Source organism: Hibiscus syriacus, unplaced genomic scaffold (genome assembly GCF_006381635.1).
Source record: "Hibiscus syriacus cultivar Baekdansim isolate YM2019G1 unplaced genomic scaffold, ASM638163v2 tig00109936_pilon, whole genome shotgun sequence".
NCBI classification, from domain to species: Eukaryota; Viridiplantae; Streptophyta; class Magnoliopsida; order Malvales; family Malvaceae; genus Hibiscus; species Hibiscus syriacus.
The window spans coordinates 529,933-554,457 of record NW_024062533.1 but is presented as its reverse complement, the minus strand read 5'-3'; the positions used below and the strand labels follow the sequence as shown (position 1 = coordinate 554,457).

The window sequence follows — 24,525 nt, the reverse complement described above, 5'->3', positions numbered from 1 at the left end:
GAGGGTTACCCTCGCCTCTGCAGTACCTGATCTGGATTTATCGGTCAATAGATCAGATATCAATGATTAATTAAAAAAATAAGTTAAATCATGGGAACAAATAATTTCCAAGAGTAGATATAAGTAAATAAATGAAGGATTGTTATTTGATTCATATGAATAAAGTTTATTTTATCCAAACAATCTTAATCATAAATTTTAAATTCTAAACATAAACCTTTAAATCTTAAATTTTAAATTGGACAAATAACAATAAAATAAATAGATCTGCATAAACTGAAGTTTATAAAACTTATTATATATCAAATATTTCTTTTAAAAAAATAAATAAAATTTCATATTTTCGGAAGAAAATTATGTTACTTCTCTGAGTTTAATTAGCAAGAAAGTTTACATATACTAGATTGTCTCTATAAAAATTAAACAAAAGATTAGGTAGAGTTAGAAGTAATTTATAGATATATGAATCTTGAGTTTACATTTGTAATAATTTTTAATTATTTCATTCAAAGACTAGATATAAATAAAAAAAAAGATATAATTTTATATAAATTACAAATTCCATCACTGAACTTTACTCTCTCTCCTATTTTGCTCACTAAACTTTAAAAGTTTTCAATCTCTTCACTTAACTTAATACATTGAGTTTTTTTGTCACTTAACTTTACTCTCTCCTATTTTGGTCACTTCTCCGTTAAATAATTAGTGGCGTTAAAAACGATGCCATTTTGTGAAAATAAAATTTCTACCAAAACGACGTCGTTTTGCATCTATATAACTGTCCATTTTAATGTCGTTAACTATTTAACGTCGGGCGATAAAAAAAATTAAAAAGATTGAAAGTACAATGAGTGAAATAGGAGATCGATTAAAATTCGATTACCAAATTTGTAATTTACCCTAATATTAATTGCCACGTATTAAGAATAATATTTAATTTTTTCGATTGAGTTTGATATATGAATTTAAAATATATATTAAAAAGAAATAGTAAATGAAAAAAAGAAACAAGTAATAGTTTTTTTATTGGTAAGATACATTTAGATTCAATAGTAATTTTTTTATAAAAAAAAAAAAAAGATTCAATAGATAAGAAAGAAATGGATTGGTTCAATCCCTTCTGAATTCTTGTTTGGAGTACTATCAACACAGAATCAGAAGAATGAACCCACATAGGTGTGGCAACATTTCTCAAAGGAAGATTATACATTTTACTTGTTGGCCTGATAAAACCAGCATGAAGCTCATCTCCCTGAGATGCTTCTGAAGGTTGAACTTTCAACGCAAGTAGATCAGTACCTGTCCAAGCAGAATCTATTCTCTCAGATAAAGTAGATGCAGGAGAATTGATGCTTTCATTTGGCTGACCATTCTCCTCTCTCTTCTCAATACACGATGCCAAGTCAGATTCTTCAGGCATATCGGATTCCAAGGTTGGCAAATTGCAGTTCTGCTCCAACTGTCTGTCACTCTTAGGAGGCTCCATTAAATCTGAGTACCTGCACATGTTTTCTTCAGGAGCATCAAGTTTTTCATCCTCAGAGAGAACAACTTCAGCTTTGAAAGTAGAATTTTTCCCAGGAAAAGTGTCCAACGAATTAAGTTGCTGATCCCATACATGCAAACTTATAAGTAGTGAACGCCTTGTGCGATTCAATTCCAGGATGTCCATAGCTGCTGGACCATGGTATGATGTCTCCATAACAACTGGTTGTAGCAAGCCCTATAAAAAAATCTAGTCAGCGAATGATAACTCATCTTTCAACAAATACAATGTAAAGATAAAACAGATGCACATAATATGACATACAGCCTACTAAGAAGTACTCAAGGTCATATCAGTAACTAATATTCAGTGTTCTTACGCTGTAATCAATTCTCTCCTTCCGAATCTGATCTCTCAGTTCCATAATGTGATTCGATAACTCACTTACGTTTGAAGATTTACTCTTCAGTTCAATGCTGTCAAGTACATCAGATATTTCCGCATACAACATTTCCATTTTGACCATTAGCTATAGAAGACAAAGCAGTTAGTTCCGGAATATGCGAATTTTATTGGCACAAGTCATAAGAACAAAAGGGAAATAGATAGCAAACCTCGGCTGCCTCTCTTCTAATCCACTCCTGCTGAACATCTTCCCCAAATTCAAGCATTGATAGGGGCAAATGTACCGATAGTATAGTGATTGGGGAATAACGGAAGAATGCAAGCATGTTGCCAAATCTGTCAAATCATACTCATCAATGTCATACTTAACTATCAAAAGGGACAAAGGTTTAAAACTTTACAGCAGTTACCCATAAAAACGAAGGCTGTCCCTCTGCAATGAATGACCACATGTTGCAACGCGGTTAGCAGTTGCATGATTTGCAAAACTAAGCTCCAAGAACTTTCCAAAATAAAGTCCCCAAGCAGCATCAGACATAACCACTCTATGAGTTGCTGGAGGAACCCCATCTATACGAGCACACCTAAGGCATCGGTGCCACATCCATATCTTCCCATCCCGTTCACCAGGTAGCTTAAGACAGGAAAGGCGCCTTACGTTGATTGTCAGATTTCCTTGCTTGTGCGTATAGCATATGACATGGGCTTCAGCTGGCTCATTACAAGACTAACAGTAAGATGCCTGCAAAGAGAACATACTAAATTATAATTGAATCATAGAAAAAGTATTTTCAAATTTTAACTAAAGACGCCAAAAGTATGAAATGGATTACTTGATCAAATAGGTCATCTCGAAGGTATCATCCCAGTGGTTTATCAAAAGATCCATAGAGCTTTATTCGCAAGAGCCGTGAACGTTCACATACAGTTCCTTTCGGCACACACCTGCTTGAGATTGAAACCAATATACTCTGGTGTGTATCAATGCCTGAAAAATATTCGCTGAAAGCTTCATCTTCTTTAATCTTTTCAGATTTTTCCAATTCATTAATCTCGTAAATATGCCTCTCATCATCAGTCTCGATCACCGTTTCTTGCAATTCAGATTTGGGAAAATCTCTAATATCACAGGGCAACATAGAGGACATATTTAAATCCTTCATTTGTTCTAAAGAACACAAGTCCATACCAACAATAGGTGCCAAATCATCAAGAACATAACCACCTGAAGAAGGGAAAAACATGACTTTGATCACCCTGATCAGGCAATGATTCCAACACTATCTTAAGATTATTAGAAAAATGGTACATTAATTCAAAAATAATATAGAAAACTAAAAATAACGAAATATCATTATAATCAAGGGGATAAAACGAGTTTACTCTATTTTGAGATTGTTATCTAAAATAACAATTTGAAACGGAATCAATCCCGAGAAAAGTAAAACAAAGAAGTTAAACTTCTTAAAATCAATTCAAGAATAAATAGAAATAAAATTACTCCTTTTTAATTTGATCAATCGATCGGAAACGGAAATAATTGAGGCTTATCGCTACACAGTTTCTTTAAGATATATTTTCGACCACTTTCGTTGGTTGTCTGTCTCTCAAAATACAAAAACTAAATGATCAACTCCAGTAGCACAATAATAAAGATTAGGAACTATCATTGGAAAACTAGGAGAAGAGAAAATATTTTTTTCAAGAAAGTAAAAGTTATTGCATTCGTCTATCATTGGGAAACTAGGAGAAGAGAAAATATTTTTTCAAGAAAGTAAAAGTTCTTGAATTTTAAGATGTGAAAAACATAACAGGTTTGCTTAGTATTTATAAGAGATTTTCAAGAGAGATTTAATCCAACCAGATATCTTTTAATATTCAACTTAAATAGATAATAATATCTTTTAATTTGAAATATTCAAAAGATATAAACTATTTTTACCATTTAAACTTAAATAGATATTATTTTAATTTATATACATTTTTAATTAAAAAATAATAAATACATTTTTAATTAAATAATAATAAATACATTTTTAATTAAAATAATAATAAATACATTTTTAAATTGACATATTTAGAGAGTATTTATTCTACTAATATTCAAATTAAACTTTTTTTAATTTACAATAATCAAATATTAAATCAATTGAATTATCCGTCCAGCTCAGTTGGTAAGAGCGCAATGCTCTTAACCTTGTGGTCGTGGGATCGAGTCCCACGGTGGACAATTCATAATTCTGATTGCCGGAGGTCTCCCACGGAAGCTGTTCTCAACCTGGCGTTGGGGGCAGCCTACTATCTTACCTCCCCTTACCCCATTACATATGGCGTTAGGGGCAGCCTACTATCTTACCTCCCCTTACCCCATTACATATGGGAATAGGGTGGGCCAAGCATTCTTATCCAAAGCTCGCAATGGTAAGCTCTATTCTTCATCTTCTTCTTCCTGCTATGAACCAGAACCCCATTACATATGGGAATAGGGTGGGCCAAGCATTCTTATCCAAAGCTCGCAATGGTAAGCTCTATTCTTCATCTTCTTCTTCCTGCTATGAACCAGAGGTATGAGCTTCATTTTTTCTGGGTATTATTGGTAGTGGAAATTGATAGCAACTTCCCACAGTCATAAGTAGTTTGAAGAACATGAACTTATGGTTTGCTTGTGAACACTTTGCCAAATGAGCATTTGAAATGCTCTCTCTTATGGCCCAAACGAGGGAATTAGGTAATGCATTCCTCCAATCCAAGTTTTATTCATCTTGGAAGCAGTCAAATCCATTAACATTTAACAACCCATTCACCTTTAATCTAACACATTAAACCTTTTGTACTTCTTCAATGTTTTATGTGTAATATTAAAATTGAAGTTGGTTTTGTACTCAAATCATTGAAATGATGAGAGTACAGCTCATAGGAAGGTTCCAAAAGCAATGCTTGTGACCAAAAACAATGACTAGGAAAGTTGACCCCAAGAAGGTGTGAGTAGAGAAGGTATGGAATTAAGAAAATGGGACGGTGGCTTTTTTTAATCACTAACAACTAATGGTCTACTATTTAAACTCCCTTTTTTACTAAACAAGCCATTTCTGTAGTTAATTTTTTTCTTGAAATTTTAAGTTCGAACACTATATATATATATATATATATATAAAGATATATAAGTGTTTAATATTATATGTTTGGGCGTTTTTAAACATATATTATCTTAAATTCATCTAAGGTTAGAATCGCGTCTTTTATTCAATTAATCATCTATTTTATTGATGATATTCAACTGAAATTTTATTTACGTTCACCTCAGTCTAACAAAAAAATGACCTTAACCCTTGAAATAATTTCGGTGATTAAGAATATTTTACTATTTTTATAGATATATTTCTTATATAAATAAGAAAATGGAGAGGGTGATAATAAGTGGTGATAAGGGTGAGTTGTGAGTCACCACCATCTCCACTTGTCTTCCTCCTGATTGAAGGTATAATGTTATGGGGATATTGGCAACTGTTTGTTATTCCATGACCTTTATGCTCACACCTTTCATTACCCCAATTATTCTTCGTTTTCATGTTCTCTATTATAAACATCTCTCTTTCAACTATCACTAATTGAATTTTACAATTAAAATTACAAGTGTTATAATCTAAAACTACAATTAGAAGCTTTTGATTTTGATGCAAATGGATTAAGATGGTATTATATGGATAGCTGTTTCATACAAACCCCAAACCAATCCAATTTTTCATGTATATTCCCATGAGTTGCATGCAAATTGATTAATATATTTGCATGTTAATTAGGTCTTGTTCAATAATAGGCATGTCACCCCACATGCAAAGGATTCCCTTAGGGCAGCCAATCAATAAATGAATTAATAAAAGAGCCTTTAAGAACACGTCTCATTCACTCCATTTTGTCATTCTTTTGAGCCTTTCGTGTGCCTATTAACGACATCTTCCCCTCGTCTCTTACTCGCCACCACGACCATGTCCACCAAAATCAACCATTTCGGTCCTCTGCTTGTAACATCAACCATCTTCTTTGTGATCGCCGCCGTAGCATACCCCATCCACGGCTTCGAATCGAGGAAGCTCGACGAGAGCACCGTACCGGCCGGTGATCAAGGCATCAAGTGTACCCCATCATGTGTACAACCAAGTCCTCCACCGCCGCCTCCGCCATGCCCTCCACCGCCGTCACCGCCCGTGTTGCCCCCACCTACACCGAAGAAGCCGCCAACCCAATACTGTCCGCCGCCGCCTGCTCCACAATCCTTCATATACATAACTGGTCCACCGGGGAACCTGTACCCTATTGACCAAACTTATGGTGCTGCAAGCCGGAAATTTGAAGTGGGATTTCTGGGTTTGGTATGTGGATTATTGGTTTTTCTTGCCTTTTGAGTTGGGATTACCAAGGATCTTGTTGTATATTGATATCGATCAAATCAATAATAAACAATTTAGATTTTTTTCTACTCATCATATTGACCTGATTTTGAGTTGGTATTTCCTTTTTCTTCTTCAAACACAAGGTTTGTTAAAGAACAGAGGTTGGAAAGTGACGGTGATGATGGGGAACAGGCGGCGTCTCCGCCTTGCACCGTCGCTTACAATTGAAAATGAGTTGGTTAATAAGAGAGGAGAGATGGGCCCGAGGGTTATAAATAAATGAAGTGAGAAGTGAGAGACAAAAGGAAAGATTCTGATGATATGAAATGTGTCAGATGAGATCAACCTCGATTTCATCACCAACTCATGGATCATACCTTTTCATGAAACATAGGCTCCCACATTTTTAGAGCTTGGTTCATCCACATAAATTTTAAATTAAATTTTAACGATAAAATAATTCTTAAAATTTCGATTAACAATTGTTATGTGGAAATTAATTGACCGGTTTTGAAATTTTAATTTTTTTTGGGTTGGGGATCAAAATGAAGTAGATTTATGCTTGACAACCCATGAATGAGTAATCGATTAGCTAAGAGAATTGAAGGATAAGTTTTGGCATTGCTTATTGAAGAGGGTAGTTATGCTGTAAGGCAGTCTAATATAAGGTTAAGGAAAGACGCTATCAGAAATGTTAATATTTTTTTAATATTTTCGGTAGAAAAATAATATTTTAAGTAGCGTCCGATATTAGTATTTCTGGTAAAAAAAATAACATTTTAAGTAGCATTCTACCAAAAGTATTAAAAAATATTAACATTTCTGGTAGTGTATTTTCTTAACATTATGTTAAGTTGTCTTTCCTTAAACATCTCTTATTAAAAATGTGGTGGCTCTACTCTTCGTTTGCCAAATTCCCATAGCTTATTTCAAATTTAGTAGACAAATTATTCTTTTTGTAAGGATGACAAAGGCCACGTTCCAATCCTCTTTTTGAGTTTTGTCGTAATAGGGGCCAAATCGAAAAGGTTTTTGGCTTATTATATGGATTGTTGTCTGATTTTGATAATTATCTTTAACGTTTTAACGGAGGGTTGATATGATATAGTAAATATATAAAAATAGAAACAATAAATAACATAAATAATCATTAATATTTGAATAATTTTTTTTATTTTTCTACTAAAGTTTTTAAAATAATAAATTGATCAATACTATTTTGTGATATACGTTCCCTAAGTGGTTTCTTCATCCCCTTAGTGTCGAAGAATGCCAAGAAAAATAAAAGCCATGAAAAAGAAAGAAAGAAAATACACTTTTGGATTGATTTTTTTTCCCCACACTTGAATTCTCGTCTTCATCGATATGAAATACTTCATTAAATTTCTTTAGTCCGCTTTTCTGAGTTAATAGACGACAGAGAGAGATATAGAATAATCATAAGGAACTATTTGATGATTTAGTGGCCAATTTGTTCATTTTGAAATTTTAATGGGGAAAAATTTCTCGAATTTAGTGGTCATTTGTGTAGTTTATGCTTTTTAATCTTATATATTCATGGTGACATATCAGCAATCTGTTGAAAATCTAACGATAATTAATCTTTAGCGACCACATCTTAATTAAATAAAAACAAAAGTGACCACATCTTAATTAAATAAAAACGAAAATGACCAAATATTATATTATTTGAAATCAATAAGGAAAAGTAGACAAAACATAAACGAAATAATCAATCATGTAATCAACTCTTAATTTAAACTATAATAAATATAAACACAACTCACAAAAAATAAAACAAGAACTCACCAATGATAAAACTCAAATTTGACTTCAAAATTTTCGAAGTTTTCATTGAATCTCAAATATTTGAGTGAGTATAATTTTAAAGTTGAAGCATATTCTCTCATGATATATTGTTGAAATAAATAATATAAAATGAAAAGATTTTTATGTGTAAAAAATAATTTTAATTATTTATTTATTTCATCTAAAAATTATAAATTAATATAAAATTGAGTAATATTAATCAACATAAATAGATATATAAGCATGAACCAAGTGACCTCCGTAGTAAATGAATTGTTGTTATTCCTTGAGGACCTGAGTTCAAGTACTATACATACTAAGGGTGTGAGTGTTCAATATAAAAAGATTGAGAGCTATCTTTGAATAAATATTACATTATACTTACCCCGGATTATTAAAAAAAAAGTGGGTGATATAAATCCCGAACAAAAATAAAGTGATGCCTAAAATAATAGGGGAGGGGTTGATTCAGCTTCAAGGTTAGGTATGCGTTTGGGCATTTAGGATTCTTTCTAACAAATGCGTCCACTAAATCAAAGCCTAGATGGACTGTTTGGTGATTTATATTATATGGTTGGTTTAGGCCTCCATTTCACGCCTCTTTGCCTCTAACAAGATTAGGTTTAGGCCTCCTAGGGTTGGTATTTGCGTGACCAAATTTGTTGGTTCAATTAAAAATACTTTTAACCCTTAACCATGATAAATAAACAAAATAAGTTTAATATGTCCATGAAATGATGATAAAATTTTGTATATAATTATTTATATTTAATGTATTAATTTGAATCGAGTATAATAAAAATTTACTGTGAGAAGATGTTACTAATCTAATTTTGTTGAGTGAAGAAACGCATAGGGACGTGAGAGGTTGATTAATGCTTCCAAAGCATTATCTTTGGGGACATTGAATCCTAAAAACAGAGCATAATTTCCACACATCATCAACTAATCTCCTCTGTTCTATTTAGTTTTATCATGCCATCAAAAGCTGAACTCAACTTAATTGAGCTCTTCAAAAAGTGCAGTTTGCTTTTGAATGTTGGCACAAATTCCAATCAGTGAATGCAAAATCCTACCTTAAAATATGTCGAATATCATGGAATTTAGAATATTCAGAGAAACAGAATGATCAATCTACTTTCATCGAATTTAGAAGCATTTACTAAGAAAACTGAAACAAATGGAGAAGAGAATAAAAGTTCCAAATGGAATCCTGAGGCTCATGTTGTCGTTATTATTGAAAAACAGAGGCCCCTGTTTTAGTTTCTCGTGATGAATTTGGAACCACAAAATTCCATCTCTCCTACAAGCAAATCAATCTTCAGCAACCCTTTCTTGAAAACAACTCATTGCTCATAATGAAGTCTTCAATGCAAAGTTTCAAAGTGGTATGGGGTCCAGAAATGTGACATTTCCGCCCCTTGCTTTTGAGTAGAAAAAGGGTGCTCTCTGTTTCATCAACTTGAACACTAAGGACACTAAGCAGCTAGAGCTTACTTTTCAATCCTTTAATTTCCTTTATTGGCTCTTTATATCCAACTTTGAGAATTCTCTTTCCATCCCTCTATTTTTGGTTTCTATATCATGGCCAATACAGTACTTATCAAAGCTCTCCCTACCTTCTTCTTCTTCTTCAGCTCCCTTATTCAAACCAAGCAAGATAACCCATGTCCTTATCCATGTTACCCACCACCAACAGGCCCCGGAGGAGGAGGAAGCAGCGGCGGAGGTGGCATAGTCACTCAAACACCTCCGGCTAGTTATTCACCGCCTTCACAAACAGGAGCAGTATACCCTCCACCTACAGGGAACTTACCATATTACACACAACCACCACCTTATGGTGGCAATTCTTTCTACGGTCAGCCCCCACCTGACCCTATCTTGCCTTATTTCCCATTCTACTATAGAAAACCTCCACACCGAACAGATGATCAGTCATCGGGAACAACGATTAGGCCTGGGAAATCAAGGTTCATCATCACTGCTACCACCAATCTTCTTGTATTTATCATTCTAGTTATTTTCTATTTTCTAGTTTAGGGAATTACTAACTTTTTTTAAAAGGAAAAAAAATTGTGCAAGTATTTATGATCAAGCCATGGTTATGGGAGTAACTAAAAAAGAATCAGGATGGTTTGGTATGTGTTTTCAGTTGCAGAAATGGTGAAGACAAGTAAACAACGAGGAGTCCAGGTGCTACACGCACTTCTTTTTTCCCCCTTAACTCTTTTGTTTAGTAATGGATGGGATGATTTTAAGTACGATTAATATTTAATTAAATTCCTCTAAATCTCCATGTGCTTGCTTTGCTTTATACTTTTTCTCATTACAATTTTGCTTTCCTACGTGATTGAATCGTCTATTTCGGATTGATTTCACAGTGGATGATAATGCAAGTTTAAATGATTATGGAAAATGTCCTGGTTCCAAGTATTCTTTAATTAAAATTCTTAATAAGGCTAAAAGAGCAATTGGTGCGTAAAAGAAGCATTTCCCCTTTGAATTAAAACCTCTGAACCACCGGGGCAAAATGGAACAATTCAGATATTTCCAGGTTTTCTATTTATCTTCCTTCGTCTTGCTTTTTACCCAAAGGTCTCAGCTTAAATGCTATTCATTGCCATTTTAAAGGATAAAAAAGGGAAAAGAAAAGAGTTTCTAACCTGATAATGGTGAACCACTTGCCTCAAATCTCATCTTTCTAGCGAGGAATATGTTGGCAGAGGTGGTAGGTAAGGGCTACAAACAACAACAGAGCCACCATTATTAACCGACTAGAATTCCAGCTGAAGGTTGCATTACACGCCCCGTAATTTAAGTTGTTTCGAGTATTTTTGTGAAACCCTACTCTCGACTATCTATTACCGGCCTTACCATTCTGCTATCTCCCTCGCAAGGAATCTGGTTTTCTATGTAAACTAGGCACCGTCACATTCCTGGTGCGTTATAAATTCAATGCGCATTTAAGGCAACACATGATTAGATAATTCGAAGATACTTGTGTCGGATACCCTGCCTATATGGGAAAGTAAAATGGGTGAAGATGAGACACCATGGCTGATCATTTCAGGAAGCTACAATTGCTAAACAACCCATACCAGAACCACTGGCATTGGTAATTCCAGCACTTCTCATGTTATTCTTCCTCATAACCTCTCGGCTATTTCTCTGGGCTCCCACTTTTGGCATGCCACCATTCTTATGATCTTTTACAACCTTACCATTCTCTGATATTCGATATTTTGGCAAATTATTGCCCTCTTTCCCTCTCTCTTTCTTCAAAAGGATACTGTTTTGTGTGACAGATGCTGGGGAGCCATGACTACCAGTTGGAGTCGAGGACATGATGCCAGATTGAGATGATGACTCAATTGTATGAAAGTTCGACTCACCCCCAAATTCTCCACCAGAAAGGACCTCTTTATTTTCTTCCCAGGAGAGTGACGATGACCTTGCAGTTGATCCCACTCCTGCATTTGCTGATTTCGATCCTACTTTAGCTGGTTTCTTGGTAGATGATGCAACCTGAGAAAGAAATAGAAGAAAGCCAGTGTTAAAATCTCTTGATAAATGGAACAAAAATATGAAATAAGTGATTTGGATTATCATAGGACTAATCACATGAAAAAGTAGCAAAATATAAACAGGATCATGATAGAGCATACAAGTTCAACTTCCTATCAGAGCTAAGGCAAACTATTATAAGCATTCCCTTTTTTGACTGCATCCTTTGGATGGTGTAACTCATTTCAGATTTTCTCATATCTTATAAGAATTTTCTTCAGACCAAGGAATTCTACTAAAGCCAACATGAAAAAATGCAGTAGAAACATGAAGAAAATATAAATATTATCTTTTACTACTATTGCTTCACATAATTAAATAAATTGTTCCAAATGGAATGTCAAAATATTATGCTTTTTAAGAAAATTAAAGAAATAATGAAAATTCAATGAGTCACTAACGCTATTAGCTAGACCATAATTACATATGGGCCACCGTAAGAACCTCCAAGTTAGAAATGCAAAAATGAAGGCATGCTTCCTTGAACTAATCACATAGAAGACATGAGCTGGCTGCATTATAAAATCAAAGCAATAGTTTAGCTTCAAATGTACCTTGTTTCCATTAGACCCTAGTACTGTGGCAACATGATAGAAAGAAGGCATGGGTTTTGCTTTGAAATTAAGGCTTTTCCGCAATTGCTTAATTTCAGCCTCTGTCTTTGCCTGCAATGAGACCAAAGCATTCAATTTATTTATGAAGTTAGCAACCACAAGAGAATAACCATGAATATTGACAGAGTGGAAAAGTAAAGCATCCAATCCAGAAATGTCATCACGGCCCTTCATTTCAAATACTAAGAAGGAAGCACATAGAGGAATACCATTTCATCTTCATTTAAAATAGTAAATAGTGAATATTGTATGCTTTCCTTACCTGTGTTTTTGCTTGAATCTGATTCATCTCAGCCTCTTTGGCATGAATTTTCTCTTCCAATTTCATTAAGAACTGAATATTTTATGACAAAAAGAATAAAGACATTAAAGTTTATCCTTAAACTAAAATAACTTAAAAAAAAAGTTGGGTAAAGAACACAAATAGTCCCTCGACTAAAGGGTACTGCTTTATCAAGTCTCTTAATTATTAAAAGTTACAAAATGATCTTTCGACTATAGAGTGTTGTTTTGTTGAATCTCTCGACTATTAAAAGTTAAAAAATCGTCGCCCGACTATTCATTATATTTCAGACTCGCCCTTTTCTATTAAAAAATTGGCGGTTGTTTAAGTTGGATGTTAACATGATGACTGGGATATGATAATCGTTTGAGATTTTGGGATCAAATTTTATCATATCATAGTTAACAAATTAACATTCAGCTCAGAATATAGTCTATTTTAAACGGAAAATGACGAGGTTGGAACATAATGCATAGTTAGGTGACTATTTTGTAACTTTTAGTGGTCGAGGAGCTCAACAAAGTAATACTCTATAGTCGAAGGACTATTTTGTAACTTTTAATAGTCAAGGAACTTAATAAAGCAGTACCTTATAGTTGGGAGACCATTTACGATCTTTACCCAAAAAAGTTTGAGAATGAAAGCATGCTCGCTTGCCTCTTTTCTCCTTTCAGCTCGTTCATCACTTTTGAAATGGAATGACCCAGCAGTTGACTTTACATCTGCCTTAGTTGAATTGACATTCTGCTTAAGCCTATATAAAAGAATACGTTAAGGATAAAATTCAATTTTTTATGACATAAAGCAGTGCCCACGTTGTTGCTACATACCTATTTGGTGTCTGGCGAGCAACAGGTTCAATCTTTTTCAATGAAGAAGGTCGAGCTTCAATTACTTTCTTTGTCACTGCTCTTTTTATACTGTCAGAAGAATAAAATAATCATTTGAACTGTCCCTACAAAAGAAACATACATATTCTTCAAATGCAAGAAATAGGAAGTACCTTTTATGCTCGGTGCTTAAGTTAGCATTGTCTCTCTCTCAAAATCCTGGACAAGAAAGACCAAGGAAAAGGGGATTCAAAAGATTAGGTAATACAGATGATGTATTTTTCATTTAACTTTTAAGTCAAAGTCAAAACTTTCACTTCTTTTTTTGGAGATCTGGGCATTGGACGTCTAGTTGGAGTGGCAGTTCGTGATGGTAGTTTTTCTGCTTTTGTTCTCCTTGTGATCTCTTTTTCCTTTCTTTCTAGAACCCTAGCAGCCACTTTTGAAAGATCAGAAGAAATGTTTTTCCGGGAATGATCAGGACTCATTTGAGACTTCAACATTGGTTTAGTAGCTCGTACAATAGTAGCCATCAACTAGAATTAAAAAATTCAAAAAGCATAAAATTGCAGGTAATCACATCAGAAAACAATGTGAAATAAGTTTCTGGCTACTGCAATGAATGCTACTTTTCAGAAGCCAACAAGAACTGATATAAATATAAACTCATACCTTTGGTGAATGACTTTGTTGAATTTCTAACCTAGCAGTATCAATTTGTTGAATTCCTAGCCTAGCAGTATCAACATCTCCAGTGGTTCCAGCAACGGGAGATGGATCCCTGGACTTAAGTGATTCATCAATGCTAACTGCTTCATCATCATGGTTTTCCTCCATATTTTTCTCTAGTTTATTGCTTCTACTAAGTGGCTTATCACATTCAATTTCAATTTGAGGACTCTCCTCAGGTTTAACATCCCCAGGAACCAAACCATGAGTTTCATTAGTGGATAAATCTTCAGGATAGTCTCTTCCACATTCAATCAAAGCACCTTCCCCAAGATATTCTGAATCTTCAGGACTATTTTCAGAATGAGCACAAAGTCTACCTTCATTCACATGATCAGACTGGTTCCCTTCATTTTCATAATGAAATAGCCTTCCTTTATTCTCACAACAAAAATCTTCCCCATAATCTGCATGATCCAAACCATTCTCATCAGAATGATTGTAGTAGCTATCTTTACTTAAAATATCAGATTCTTCTCCATAATATTTGTTCTCTGAAGAATGGTTCTCAACTGTTTGACAGTCTCCATAACCCTCATTTGCTGCAACACCATTCTCAAAGGTTTGAGCTTCACCTCCATTTTGGCCCGCAGATGTACCTTGGAGAAGACGTGCCTTCCTCCTAAAGTGAGCTTCAAAATAAGCTTTCTTCTCAATAACTGAACCAGGTTTTGAGAATTTCTCAACTTCTTCAAGATATCTATTATGTGAGAAGGAGGATCTTCTTTCCCAAGCTAAGGGTTCATTTTCAAATCTGCCAAATGATACAGAACCAGAATGCAGAGATTCTGTCTGCCCAGTTCAAAAAAGAGTTGGTGTTAGAATAAAACAAATAGGTGGACTGGACCAATTATCTGCTACAGTATAAAGAAAATTGTATTTTATCATTCATTTCATGGATCAGAAACTCATAAGAGGTTCCCAAGACAACATTTACCAGCACTTATATGATATTGGAAGGTACTTGAGATTGAGATACTGTAAGCAATTAAAACTAATAACAATCTTCTATAGATTTTCAAGTTTCAGGAATAATATAGTATGCATTCCTAATGGCACAATCCTGGTGCCATAGACAATTTGAAATTGGAAAAGGGATAAGTAATTTATCTAATAATATAATTTTCTCTGTTAGTATCAAAACAAGTAGCTAAAATGTATACTGTATCCTAAGGATAACGCAGTTCTTTGTCTGAAATTGGCATTCGTGTTCTCCATATCCTACCTTCAGATCCTCAATATTACTATCCAAATCCAGTGCAATCATCATCAACCGTTTATGTGGAGCAACAAATTAATTACTAGAATCCACAAGTTTGAATGATGATTATGAGTCATTAACCCAGACAAATCAAACCTTAAGCTAGTCCATATTTACCAGTGTACATGATAAGTTTCTAGTCCAATACTAAAGTAAGTAGAAGCCGTACTCTGCACCGCACCTTCATAGCCTCTTTTGCCAAACCAAAAGAAAGAAGCTTGAAATTTATTAATGGAAAGAGATAAAGGATCTTCAATAAGATAGGGAGAAATTCAATACAATTCAAAAAAAAAGGAACATACAAGTGCATGCAGAAGTCATAGCTGATTTTACATTGTATCTTTTAACACTTTATTCTATATATCACCAAATATTGCATAGGAAACAGTGATCATAATCAAACTACAGCGAATCAAGCAATGGAACCTCAATAGCAAGTGAAAGAACTCTTGAAGCTTAAACTTAAATCATCCAAAGAGGAAACAGACACAGATTTCTTTGTTCCCAAAAAATCAAGGAAATGTATAACATGAGAGATTAAAATCAATATATGAATAAGAAGCAAATTCACTTCGCAAGTGAAGTAAACCGACCACTATTTTCTTTTTAATCTTAAACTTCATCAACTAGATTATCATTTCATCAGTTAAAATATAAGATTCATCATTTCTAAACATAAAACGTTCTCAAAATATTCAGTAAGAAGTACAACAACAGAACTCAAAAAAATAATTCCATTTGATAACCAAATAATCCAAATTCCAAATATCTAACTGAAACGACAGAAAGAGAAAAAAAGACTTACCAAAAAACTAATGTTGAAAGGCTCTTGAATCTCTCCCGCCATTGGCAAGCCAAAAATCAAGCTCGAAAAAAAAAGCAGTTACCTCCAAAATCAACAGCGAGTAACCGACATCCTCAGCGTATCAAACGGATCAAGTCAATCGAATTCAAAACAACACATTCCTTAAGAACTTCAACAGTAATGAACGAATCTTAACAAAACGCGCTTCGCGAGTAACACCACCCAAAACTAGAGCTTCTGGATTTTTTAACTATCCTTTTCAGATCTTTCTTTACAACAAAAAAAAATTGTGGATTTGTTTGTGCACAGCGTTAGGTGTACTACAGAGTTTGTGAACGTAATGAATAGCTTGAAAAGGTTAGATCGATCTGAACAAATCTAATTCAATTATTCATTAAAAAAAGGAAAAAGAAATATTTTATATCATGTGGGGTTGGCTTGCCTTTTTTGTCTTGTTCTTATCATATCACACCACACTCAGATCGGACGGCTGTGATTCCGGATCACAGTAAGGAGAAGATTCAGATGAAGCTCACGTTTGGGATACAAACGGCACTGTTTTTTCATCATGGTTAATCCCAGTTAACAATAAGTATTCGATCCAGTCGAGTCAAATAATTTTAAATTAATTTAATTTTGAGTCATATTTTATTATGTAAATTTTATTTAAATTTAATTTGAGTCGAGTCAAATTTTTTGAGTTTATATTCAAATTTTATAAATATAAAATTATAGTAGGAATTTATTCTAGTTTAATGAATTTTTCTAACTATATAAGATATATATTATAATGCCTCAAATCTCAGATTTAGAGTTTCGGATAAACTCGAGATGGTTTAGACGAGTCCAATTACTTCGTGAGAGAGTTGGGTCCATTTGGAGGTTGGGTTGAATTTGGGTTGGGCTTGGATTGAATCCAGTTTGAGATATAGAAGACATTTAATATTAGGATGTAAGAGGAAAAACTAAAGGAGTAATTTTCCTATCTATTAAAAAAAAGTTGAAATCCATTTAAGGATTGATGATCTCATGCATATCCTCCCCTTTTTCGCTAGACACTCAACTTTGTCTTTTCCCTTATTCTTCACAATTTCCTTCTTTCCAAGAGTGAGCAAGGTGGAAACTTTTAAATTTGTAAGCTTAGAGCAGAAATTTCAAGGTAAGTAGTGGAATCTCTATCTTCTAAGTTTTCATTCAAACTCTAGATATCAAGTTGTGGTCATGGAAATAAAAAGTATGTTTTAGTGAGGGTTTAGAGACCCAAGAGATTTCAATCCATTTTTATGAGGTTAGAGCCTTAGGGAGTGTCCTAGATCCCTTCATGAGCTTACAAAACGAGTTAGTGATCTATTTCCTTGTTTTTGTATAGTGAAAGAAGTGGGAGAAAGCTCCAAGGCCAGAGAAAAAAGAGAAATTGATCATTGGTTGATTTGAGGGCATTTTCAACAGCTAGGAAGCTAAGGTAGGATATTCATAACTCAGGTGAACCCTTCGCACTGACAGTATATCCAAATTGTATGATTGTATCTATTAGAGTAACTCAGGTATCATGTTTATGTTTTGAGCATCAAACAACACTAGTTTTATATCATCCTAGTTGTTATTGTTTCTAGTTGTTATGAGTTTATTTCTGTTCTCACTTGCAAATTTATTTCATGATGTTCTGATGTTATTGGGTCCCTCAAATCTAACCCTTAAACCCTTGGATTTCTTATCCAATATTGTTCGTGGGTACTGATACTAAGATCATTAGTATCGATATTGGCCTCTGAGTATCGATACTAACATCTGAGTCTCGATACTATTGACGTATTGAATTATGATAACAAAGGGTTGGTATTGATACTCTTTCTTGAGTATTAATACTTCTGGTCTATGGTATTGATACTCAAGGAAGTATCGATACTAATATTAAGGAGTATCGATACTCTACCCTTGGTATCGATACTCTCATGAGTATCGATACCAAAAATGGAAATTGAGATATGCTAAGTGAACTCAATACCTTACCTTTGTTTTTAATTCCTAAAGATCAATATCGATACTCATGCCCAAAAATACCATATTTTTGGGAACGAAAATATCTCTCCAGCACTCTCAAACATCCTATTGAGGTCCCCAACTATTATTACATTTGTTATGTGTGTTAAAAGAGATCATGAGAGGTCTTTTAACATAATGAAAACATCAAAAGATGCAATCTACCATGGACATGCTTCATAACTCATGCAACCTACCAAAACAGACCTAATTATTTACATGTGGTATAGTTGAGTTAGCAGTCGGTTACCTTGGATTCTAAGTTGTTGGAAACATCCGAAGTTCAACCAAGTGTGAGCTTTTCATTCCCCTTAGTCCCGAAGCTTTCTCCAACTTCTCTCATTATGCAAGAATCAAACACATGGATTACTAACGTGTTTGGGAGTCTAGAAATGAATTAAAAACACTTCCTAAGGTTTGGTTCCTTTAAAAATGTGTTGATTTACATTGGGTTCCTAAACCCTACTAAAAACACATATTTGGCTACCATGGTGAAATGAATAGGTTAAGGACTTGATTTGAAGCTCTGAAGTTGAGGATTAAGATTATTACCTTTAAATTGATAAACTAGGGTTGCAAGGCCACCAAATTATTACCTTTGTTGGTTCTAGGTTGAGTGGAAAATGAAGGATGAAAGAGGAGAGGAAGAAACAAAGAAGAGTTGGGAAAAAGAGAAGGGGACAACGTGAGATCATCAAACAATTAAGGATTTTCAGCCTTTCATAACAAAAATAGGTAAACTTCTTCCTCTGTCCTTCAAGTTTTGATCCCCTCTTAAAACACCCTTTTTACCACATGTTAGGCCAAAAATCAAGCCCAAACCCAAGGCTAACTTGGTCCAAGTCCCCTTACAATGCTAATTGATTTATCTAAACCCACTCGGGTTAATCCAAAACTACTAACTCGAGATTTGGGGCGTTATACTATTTATCTTATTTGTTAGATCAATAAGTGATTTAAATTTATAAAAAAATCATAAAAGTATTAAAAATGTGAATTATATGTAACACCCCCAACCCATACCCGACCCGGATATGAGTCAGAGATACTACATTAACTTTAATAAGCAACTCTTAATAAATAATAGTAAAATATTTGTACTTGTATGAAGAAAATACAATAATATACATACTGTAATATAAGTTTATCAAAATATTCAGAGCATACACAACTTAACCCTTTAATTACATGCCAACTGCTATTTACATCACAAAATGACCTACTGATTAAGTTGTTTCTGATCTGATGGTTGCAGGAGTAATACTGTCAAGCTGCTTCACCTGTCTCGTCTAATTCCTCGGATCCTACGTGTGAAACACTCACACGCTAAGTCACCGACTTAGTGAGGCAATAATAATAACAAGGCAATTATAATGAAAATGTTATGATCATATGAGATGAAATGCAAACATGTACTTAATCAATGTAGTATACATCATCAATACCCATACCTGTAAGCGTATGACTGTAACATTCATGAATCTGTATTAATAAGTTTATTGGCCCATGATAGCATATTGAGAACCTAAGGTATTTGAGTAATGTGAGGTTGTGCACTATGCTGTCACCACAGCTCGTATAAATGCACCAAAGTACCCCGTAGAATTGCACCGAAGTGCCCGTAGAATTGCACCGAAGTGCCCGTAGAATTGCACCGTAGTGCCATATAATGATGTCCATAAGGACCACATAGAATTCCTTAAGAATCATATACATATACTATGGATCAAGTATGTGTCTTTCAAGACTTCACACAGGTTCCAAAGGATATACATATGTCCTAAAGAACCGAGTATACCCTCTACCCTTGGCATGCCAACTATACCTATAGTTCTCATCTACATAACATGGGCTTATACATTTCCCGTAGTTCATATCACGTAGTCATATTATTTCCATACCTTTATCACATAGTCATATCATTTACATACCTTTATCACATAGCTCATATAACTTTTCTGCATATTCATGTCATGCAATACATATCATATGAATTCATGTCATGTAATACATTTAATATAAATTCATGTCATGTATCATAATATGGAATGTGATCATATGTCAAAATATGAAATCTACACTTATCACAAGTCTAGAACTGAATATAATACTATATTCATGCTATGCATATGCACTCACCTATACTTCTTTGCCTTTTCCTCGATCGATTCTACTTGTAGATTATTCCCGAACTCGAGTAGGCTCGGTATCTACATAAATATAATTTTCAAGATGATCATCAGATGTCTATGTCTTGAAATTAAGCTTTAATAGCTTACTAATTTAAAGAATTTATAGCTTAGTCTTGTTTTCTTTTCTTTCTTTCTTTTTTTCTCATGGGGGAATCGGTTCCCCCCTGGGGGTATCGATTCCCCTCAAGCATTCTGGAATTTCATATACGATGAGGAGGTATCGGTTCCCCCCTGGGGGTATCGATTCCCCTCTAGCATTCTGGAAATCATATTCGTTGAAGGGGTATCGGTTCCCCTTGAATGGGTACCGATTCCCCTAGCCCGAAAATCCTAATTTGAGCTCGGAAATCATCCCATTTCAGCTCAAACATACATATTTCACTCTCTTTACTACTCTTAGCTTTCATACACTTACTTTAACTAATTATTATCCATTAAATACCTCTAAAACTTAGAAATCTAATTCTCCATGTAGAATTTAAGAATCCAACCCAAATTCCAATATGTTCTAATTTGAATTCTAACACCTCATACTTCTTAGTTAGCTTCTTGACAAGTCAAAAATCTTATTCAAACTTCAAAAACTCATTCCTATCAAAATTTCATCTAAAAATTCATTTTCCAAATCATTCTCTAAAACACTTATCTTGTTGTTTTAATGTCATATAAGCTTTCCTTTAGCTTATATAACATCCAAGCTTTCATTTCCAATCTTAAAAATCAAAGAAACTACCAAGGTTCAGATTCTTACCTTTACTTGCAAGCTCCACGTTGAGAGAAGGAAGAGAAGAAAATAAGGAAGAAGGGAGAAGAAATGGGAGGGTTCTGGAACCTAATGTCACACGTGGGTCTCATATAACCCCATAACATTTTATTTTTAATTAAAAATTACTTACAAATGACCATTTGGTCCTTACTTCCATCTCATATTTACTAACCATACATTTTAAACTATATAATTATTCTACTTTAATCACCAAATGTTGAAACTTTGCAAATTAATCACTCACCCGACATGGAGGATGTTACAAATCTCTCCCCCTTAAGAAAATCCGTCCTCGAATTTTCATTGCACAAACAAATGTGGGTATTGATGTCGCATATCTTCTTCACGCTCCCATGTTGCTTCTTCTACTTTGTGATTTCTCCACAATACTTTGACCAAAGGAATAATCTTGTTCCTCAATTGCTTAACTTCATGTGCTAAAATTTGAATCGGTTCTTCCTCATAAGTCAAGTCAGGACGAACCTCAATCTCTTCTGGTGTCACGATATGAGAAGGGTCAGATCTATATCTTCGAAGCATTGAAACGTGAAAAACATCATGTATCTTTTCCATCTCAGGTGGTAAAGTTAGCTGATATGCTACAGGTCCTACTCTCTTTACAATCTCATATGGTCCAATAAACCGAGGACTCAATTTTCCTTTCCGACCAAATCTCAACACCTTCTTCCATGGAGACACTTTTAAAAACACTTTATCTCCAACTTGAAATTCAATTTCTTTCCTTTTAAGATCAGAATAGGACTTTTGCCGATCAGAGGCCACTTTGAGGTTATACTGAATTTCTCGAACTTTCTGTTCTACATCTTGAATTAAATCCGGACCAAGAACACTTCGGTCTTTGAGTTCATACCAATTTAATGGAGTACGACATTTTCTTCCATATAATGCTTCATAGGGGGCCATCTTTATACTAGACTGATAACTATTGTTGTAAGCGAACTCTTCCAGCGGTAAATACTTTTCCCATGATCCTTTAAATTCCATTACGCATGCTCTCAGCATATCTTCCAATATCTAAATAGTTCTCTCTGATTGCCCATCAGTCTGAGGATGAAAAGCCGTACTAAAGTTTAAACGAGTCCCCAACGCTCCATGCAAAGATTTCCAGAATCTAGAAGTGAATCGAGGGTCCCGATCAGAGACTATGGAAACAGGTACTCCATGCAATCTAATAACTTCTCTAATATACAGCTCTGCATACTTTTCCATAGAGAAATCTGTTCTAACCGGGAGGAAATGCGCTGACTTAGTTAATCGATCAACAATTACCCAGATTGATTCTCTTTTGTTCGGGGTCAAGGGTAACCCCGAAACAAAATCCATCGTAACATTTTCCCACTTCCATTGAGGAATGAAAAGCGGTTGCAATAATCCTGATGGAACTTGATGCTCGGCTTTGACTTGTTGACATATCAAACACTTAGACACAAATTCTGTGATGCTTCGCTTCATCCCTAACCACCAAAATCGATCCTTCAAATCCATATACATCTTGGTTCCACCCGGTTGCATCGTTAACGGACTGCAATGAGCCTCTGTTAATATCTCCTTCTTCAAGTCGTCATTGTCGGGTATTACAATTCTTCCTTTACAATATAGATTTCCATCTGACTTAATCTCAAAGTCTTTAATCTCTTTGTTCTTTACTTGCTCAATTCTTTTCAAACACACTTCATCTTTACATTGCAATTCTCCTATTCGTTCCAACCATGCTGGTCTAAGGGTTAATTCTGCACAAAGACCACCGTCTCCCGTTAAAGATAATCTTGCATCCATAGCTCGTAAAGCTGCAAACGTCTTTCTACTCAGAGCATCTGCTACCACATTAGCCTTTCCGGGATGATAGTCAATTATCACATCATAATCCTTTAAGAACTCTACCCATCTACGTTGCCTCAAATTTAATTCTTTTTGAGTCATCAGGTACTTCAGGCTCTTATGATCAGTATATAAGTAACAACGCTCCCCATAAAGATAATGACGCCAAATCCTGAGAGCGAATACTACAGCAGCCATTTCTAGATCATGAGTGGGGTAATTCCTTTCATGTGGTTTCAACTGTCTCGATGCGTACGCTACCACTTTTCCTTCTTGCATTAATACACACCCCAACCCGTTATGGAATGCGTCACTGTATACTACAAAATTCTTGCCAGATTCCGGTTGAACCAATATCGGAGTTTCCGTCAGAATTCTCTTTAAAGCTTCGAAACTTTCTTGACATTCAGAAGTCCAAACAAATGGTACATTCTTTCTCATTAGCTTTGTTAGAGGCAGCACAATCATCGAAAAATTCTTAACGAATCTTCGATAGTAACCGGCAAGTCCAAGAAAACTCCGAACTTCAGACACATTCTTAGAAACTTCCCAATCCATTATAGCTTTAACTTTCTGAGGGTCTACTCTAATCCCAACTGCCGAGATCACATGCCCCAGGAAAATTACTTCCTTTAACCAGAACTCACATTTGGACAATTTGGCATACAACTTTTTATCTCTTAAAATTTGCAAAACGATCCTCAAATGTGTGCTATGCTCTTCATGGGATTTCGAGTACACCAGTATGTCATCAATAAAGACAACAACAAACTGGTCCAGATAGGGCTGAAAAATCTTGTTCATGAGATCCATAAAAGCAGCAGGTGCATTCGTTACTCCGAATGGCATTACTATGAATTCATAATGACCATATCTCGTTCTGAAAGCTGTCTTCGGAATATCTTTCTCCTGGATCTTCAATTGATGATAACCCGAACGTAGATCGATCTTCGAAAATACCGAAGCTCCTTTTAGTTGATCAAACAAATCATCAATGCACGGAAGAGGATACTTGTTCTTGATGGTCACCTTATTGAGCTGTCGATAGTCAATGCAAAGGCGCATTGATCCATCCTTCTTTTTAACAAATAACACCGGAGCTCCCCAAGGCGATACACTTGGTTGGATAAATCCCTTCTCTAGCAATTCTTGTAATTGATTCTTTAACTCTTGCAATTCTTTCGGAGCCATTCGATAAGGTGCCATTGCAATCGGAGCTGTTCCCGACATTATTTCAATTTGGAATTCTACTTCTCTATCCGGAGGTAATCCTGGCAATTCAGCAGGAAAAACATCAGGGAACTCTCGAACTCTTGGAATTTCCTCTAACCTTTTCTCTTGAGCTCTTGAATCAATCACATTTGCAAGGAAACCCTGACATCCTTGTAGCAATAATTTCTTGGCAGACATCACTGATATTACATTTGCTAAAGGATTAAACTTTTCACTGCTCACACTTATCTCTGTTCCTTCTGGACTTTTCAGAGTTACCTTTTTCAATCTGCAAC

The 24,525-nt window shown here is 34.7% G+C and overlaps 3 protein-coding genes across 3 annotated transcripts; 1 reads left to right on the top strand and 2 right to left on the bottom strand.

The window, feature by feature from the left end:
• Positions 1-5: 5 nt before the first annotated feature.
• On the bottom strand, positions 6-3,167 carry LOC120210793 (putative 1-phosphatidylinositol-3-phosphate 5-kinase FAB1C). Its single transcript, XM_039209467.1, has 6 exons — positions 2,725-3,167; positions 2,302-2,633; positions 2,101-2,227; positions 1,866-2,015; positions 1,142-1,723; positions 6-26 (listed from the first exon to the last, which is right to left on the bottom strand). Exons 2-6 carry the CDS (start codon positions 2,493-2,495, stop codon positions 6-8), a joined length of 1,074 nt encoding a protein of 357 aa, XP_039065398.1. The 5' UTR covers positions 2,496-2,633; positions 2,725-3,167.
• Positions 3,168-9,675: 6,508 nt separating this feature from the next.
• LOC120210792 (basic salivary proline-rich protein 4-like) lies at positions 9,676-10,271 on the top strand. The gene is made up of 2 exons (XM_039209466.1): positions 9,676-10,064; positions 10,247-10,271. Exons 1-2 carry the CDS (start codon positions 9,676-9,678, stop codon positions 10,269-10,271), a joined length of 414 nt encoding a protein of 137 aa, XP_039065397.1.
• Positions 10,272-10,692: 421 nt separating this feature from the next.
• LOC120210829 (protein WVD2-like 7) lies at positions 10,693-16,520 on the bottom strand. Its single transcript, XM_039209496.1, has 9 exons — positions 16,181-16,520; positions 14,058-14,906; positions 13,697-13,921; positions 13,559-13,593; positions 13,386-13,475; positions 13,213-13,309; positions 12,535-12,606; positions 12,213-12,323; positions 10,693-11,619 (listed from the first exon to the last, which is right to left on the bottom strand). The coding sequence occupies exons 1-9, from the start codon at positions 16,220-16,222 to the stop codon at positions 11,161-11,163; spliced, it is 1,980 nt and encodes a 659-aa protein (XP_039065427.1). The 5' UTR covers positions 16,223-16,520; the 3' UTR covers positions 10,693-11,160.
• Positions 16,521-24,525: the final 8,005 nt, after the last annotated feature.

Coding starts and splice junctions, on each gene's coding strand:
- LOC120210792 (XM_039209466.1), top strand. CDS start 9,676: ATGGCCAATACAGTACTTATCAAAGCTCTCCCTACCTTCTTCTTCTTC. Junction 10,065..10,246: donor ATTAGGCCTGGGAAATCAAG/GTTCATCATCAC, acceptor ATGTGTTTTCAG/TTGCAGAAATGGTGAAGACA.
- LOC120210793 (XM_039209467.1), bottom strand. CDS start 2,495: ATGTGGCACCGATGCCTTAGGTGTGCTCGTATAGATGGGGTTCCTCCA. Junction 2,016..2,100: donor TTAGAAGAGAGGCAGCCGAG/GTTTGCTATCTA, acceptor TGTCTTCTATAG/CTAATGGTCAAAATGGAAAT. Junction 1,724..1,865: donor AGGAGAGAATTGATTACAGC/GTAAGAACACTG, acceptor ATTTTTTTATAG/GGCTTGCTACAACCAGTTGT.
- LOC120210829 (XM_039209496.1), bottom strand. CDS start 16,222: ATGGCGGGAGAGATTCAAGAGCCTTTCAACATTAGTTTTTTG. Junction 13,922..14,057: donor AACAAAGTCATTCACCAAAG/GTATGAGTTTAT, acceptor TTTTAATTCTAG/TTGATGGCTACTATTGTACG. Junction 11,620..12,212: donor TAGGGTCTAATGGAAACAAG/GTACATTTGAAG, acceptor TTTCTTTCTCAG/GTTGCATCATCTACCAAGAA.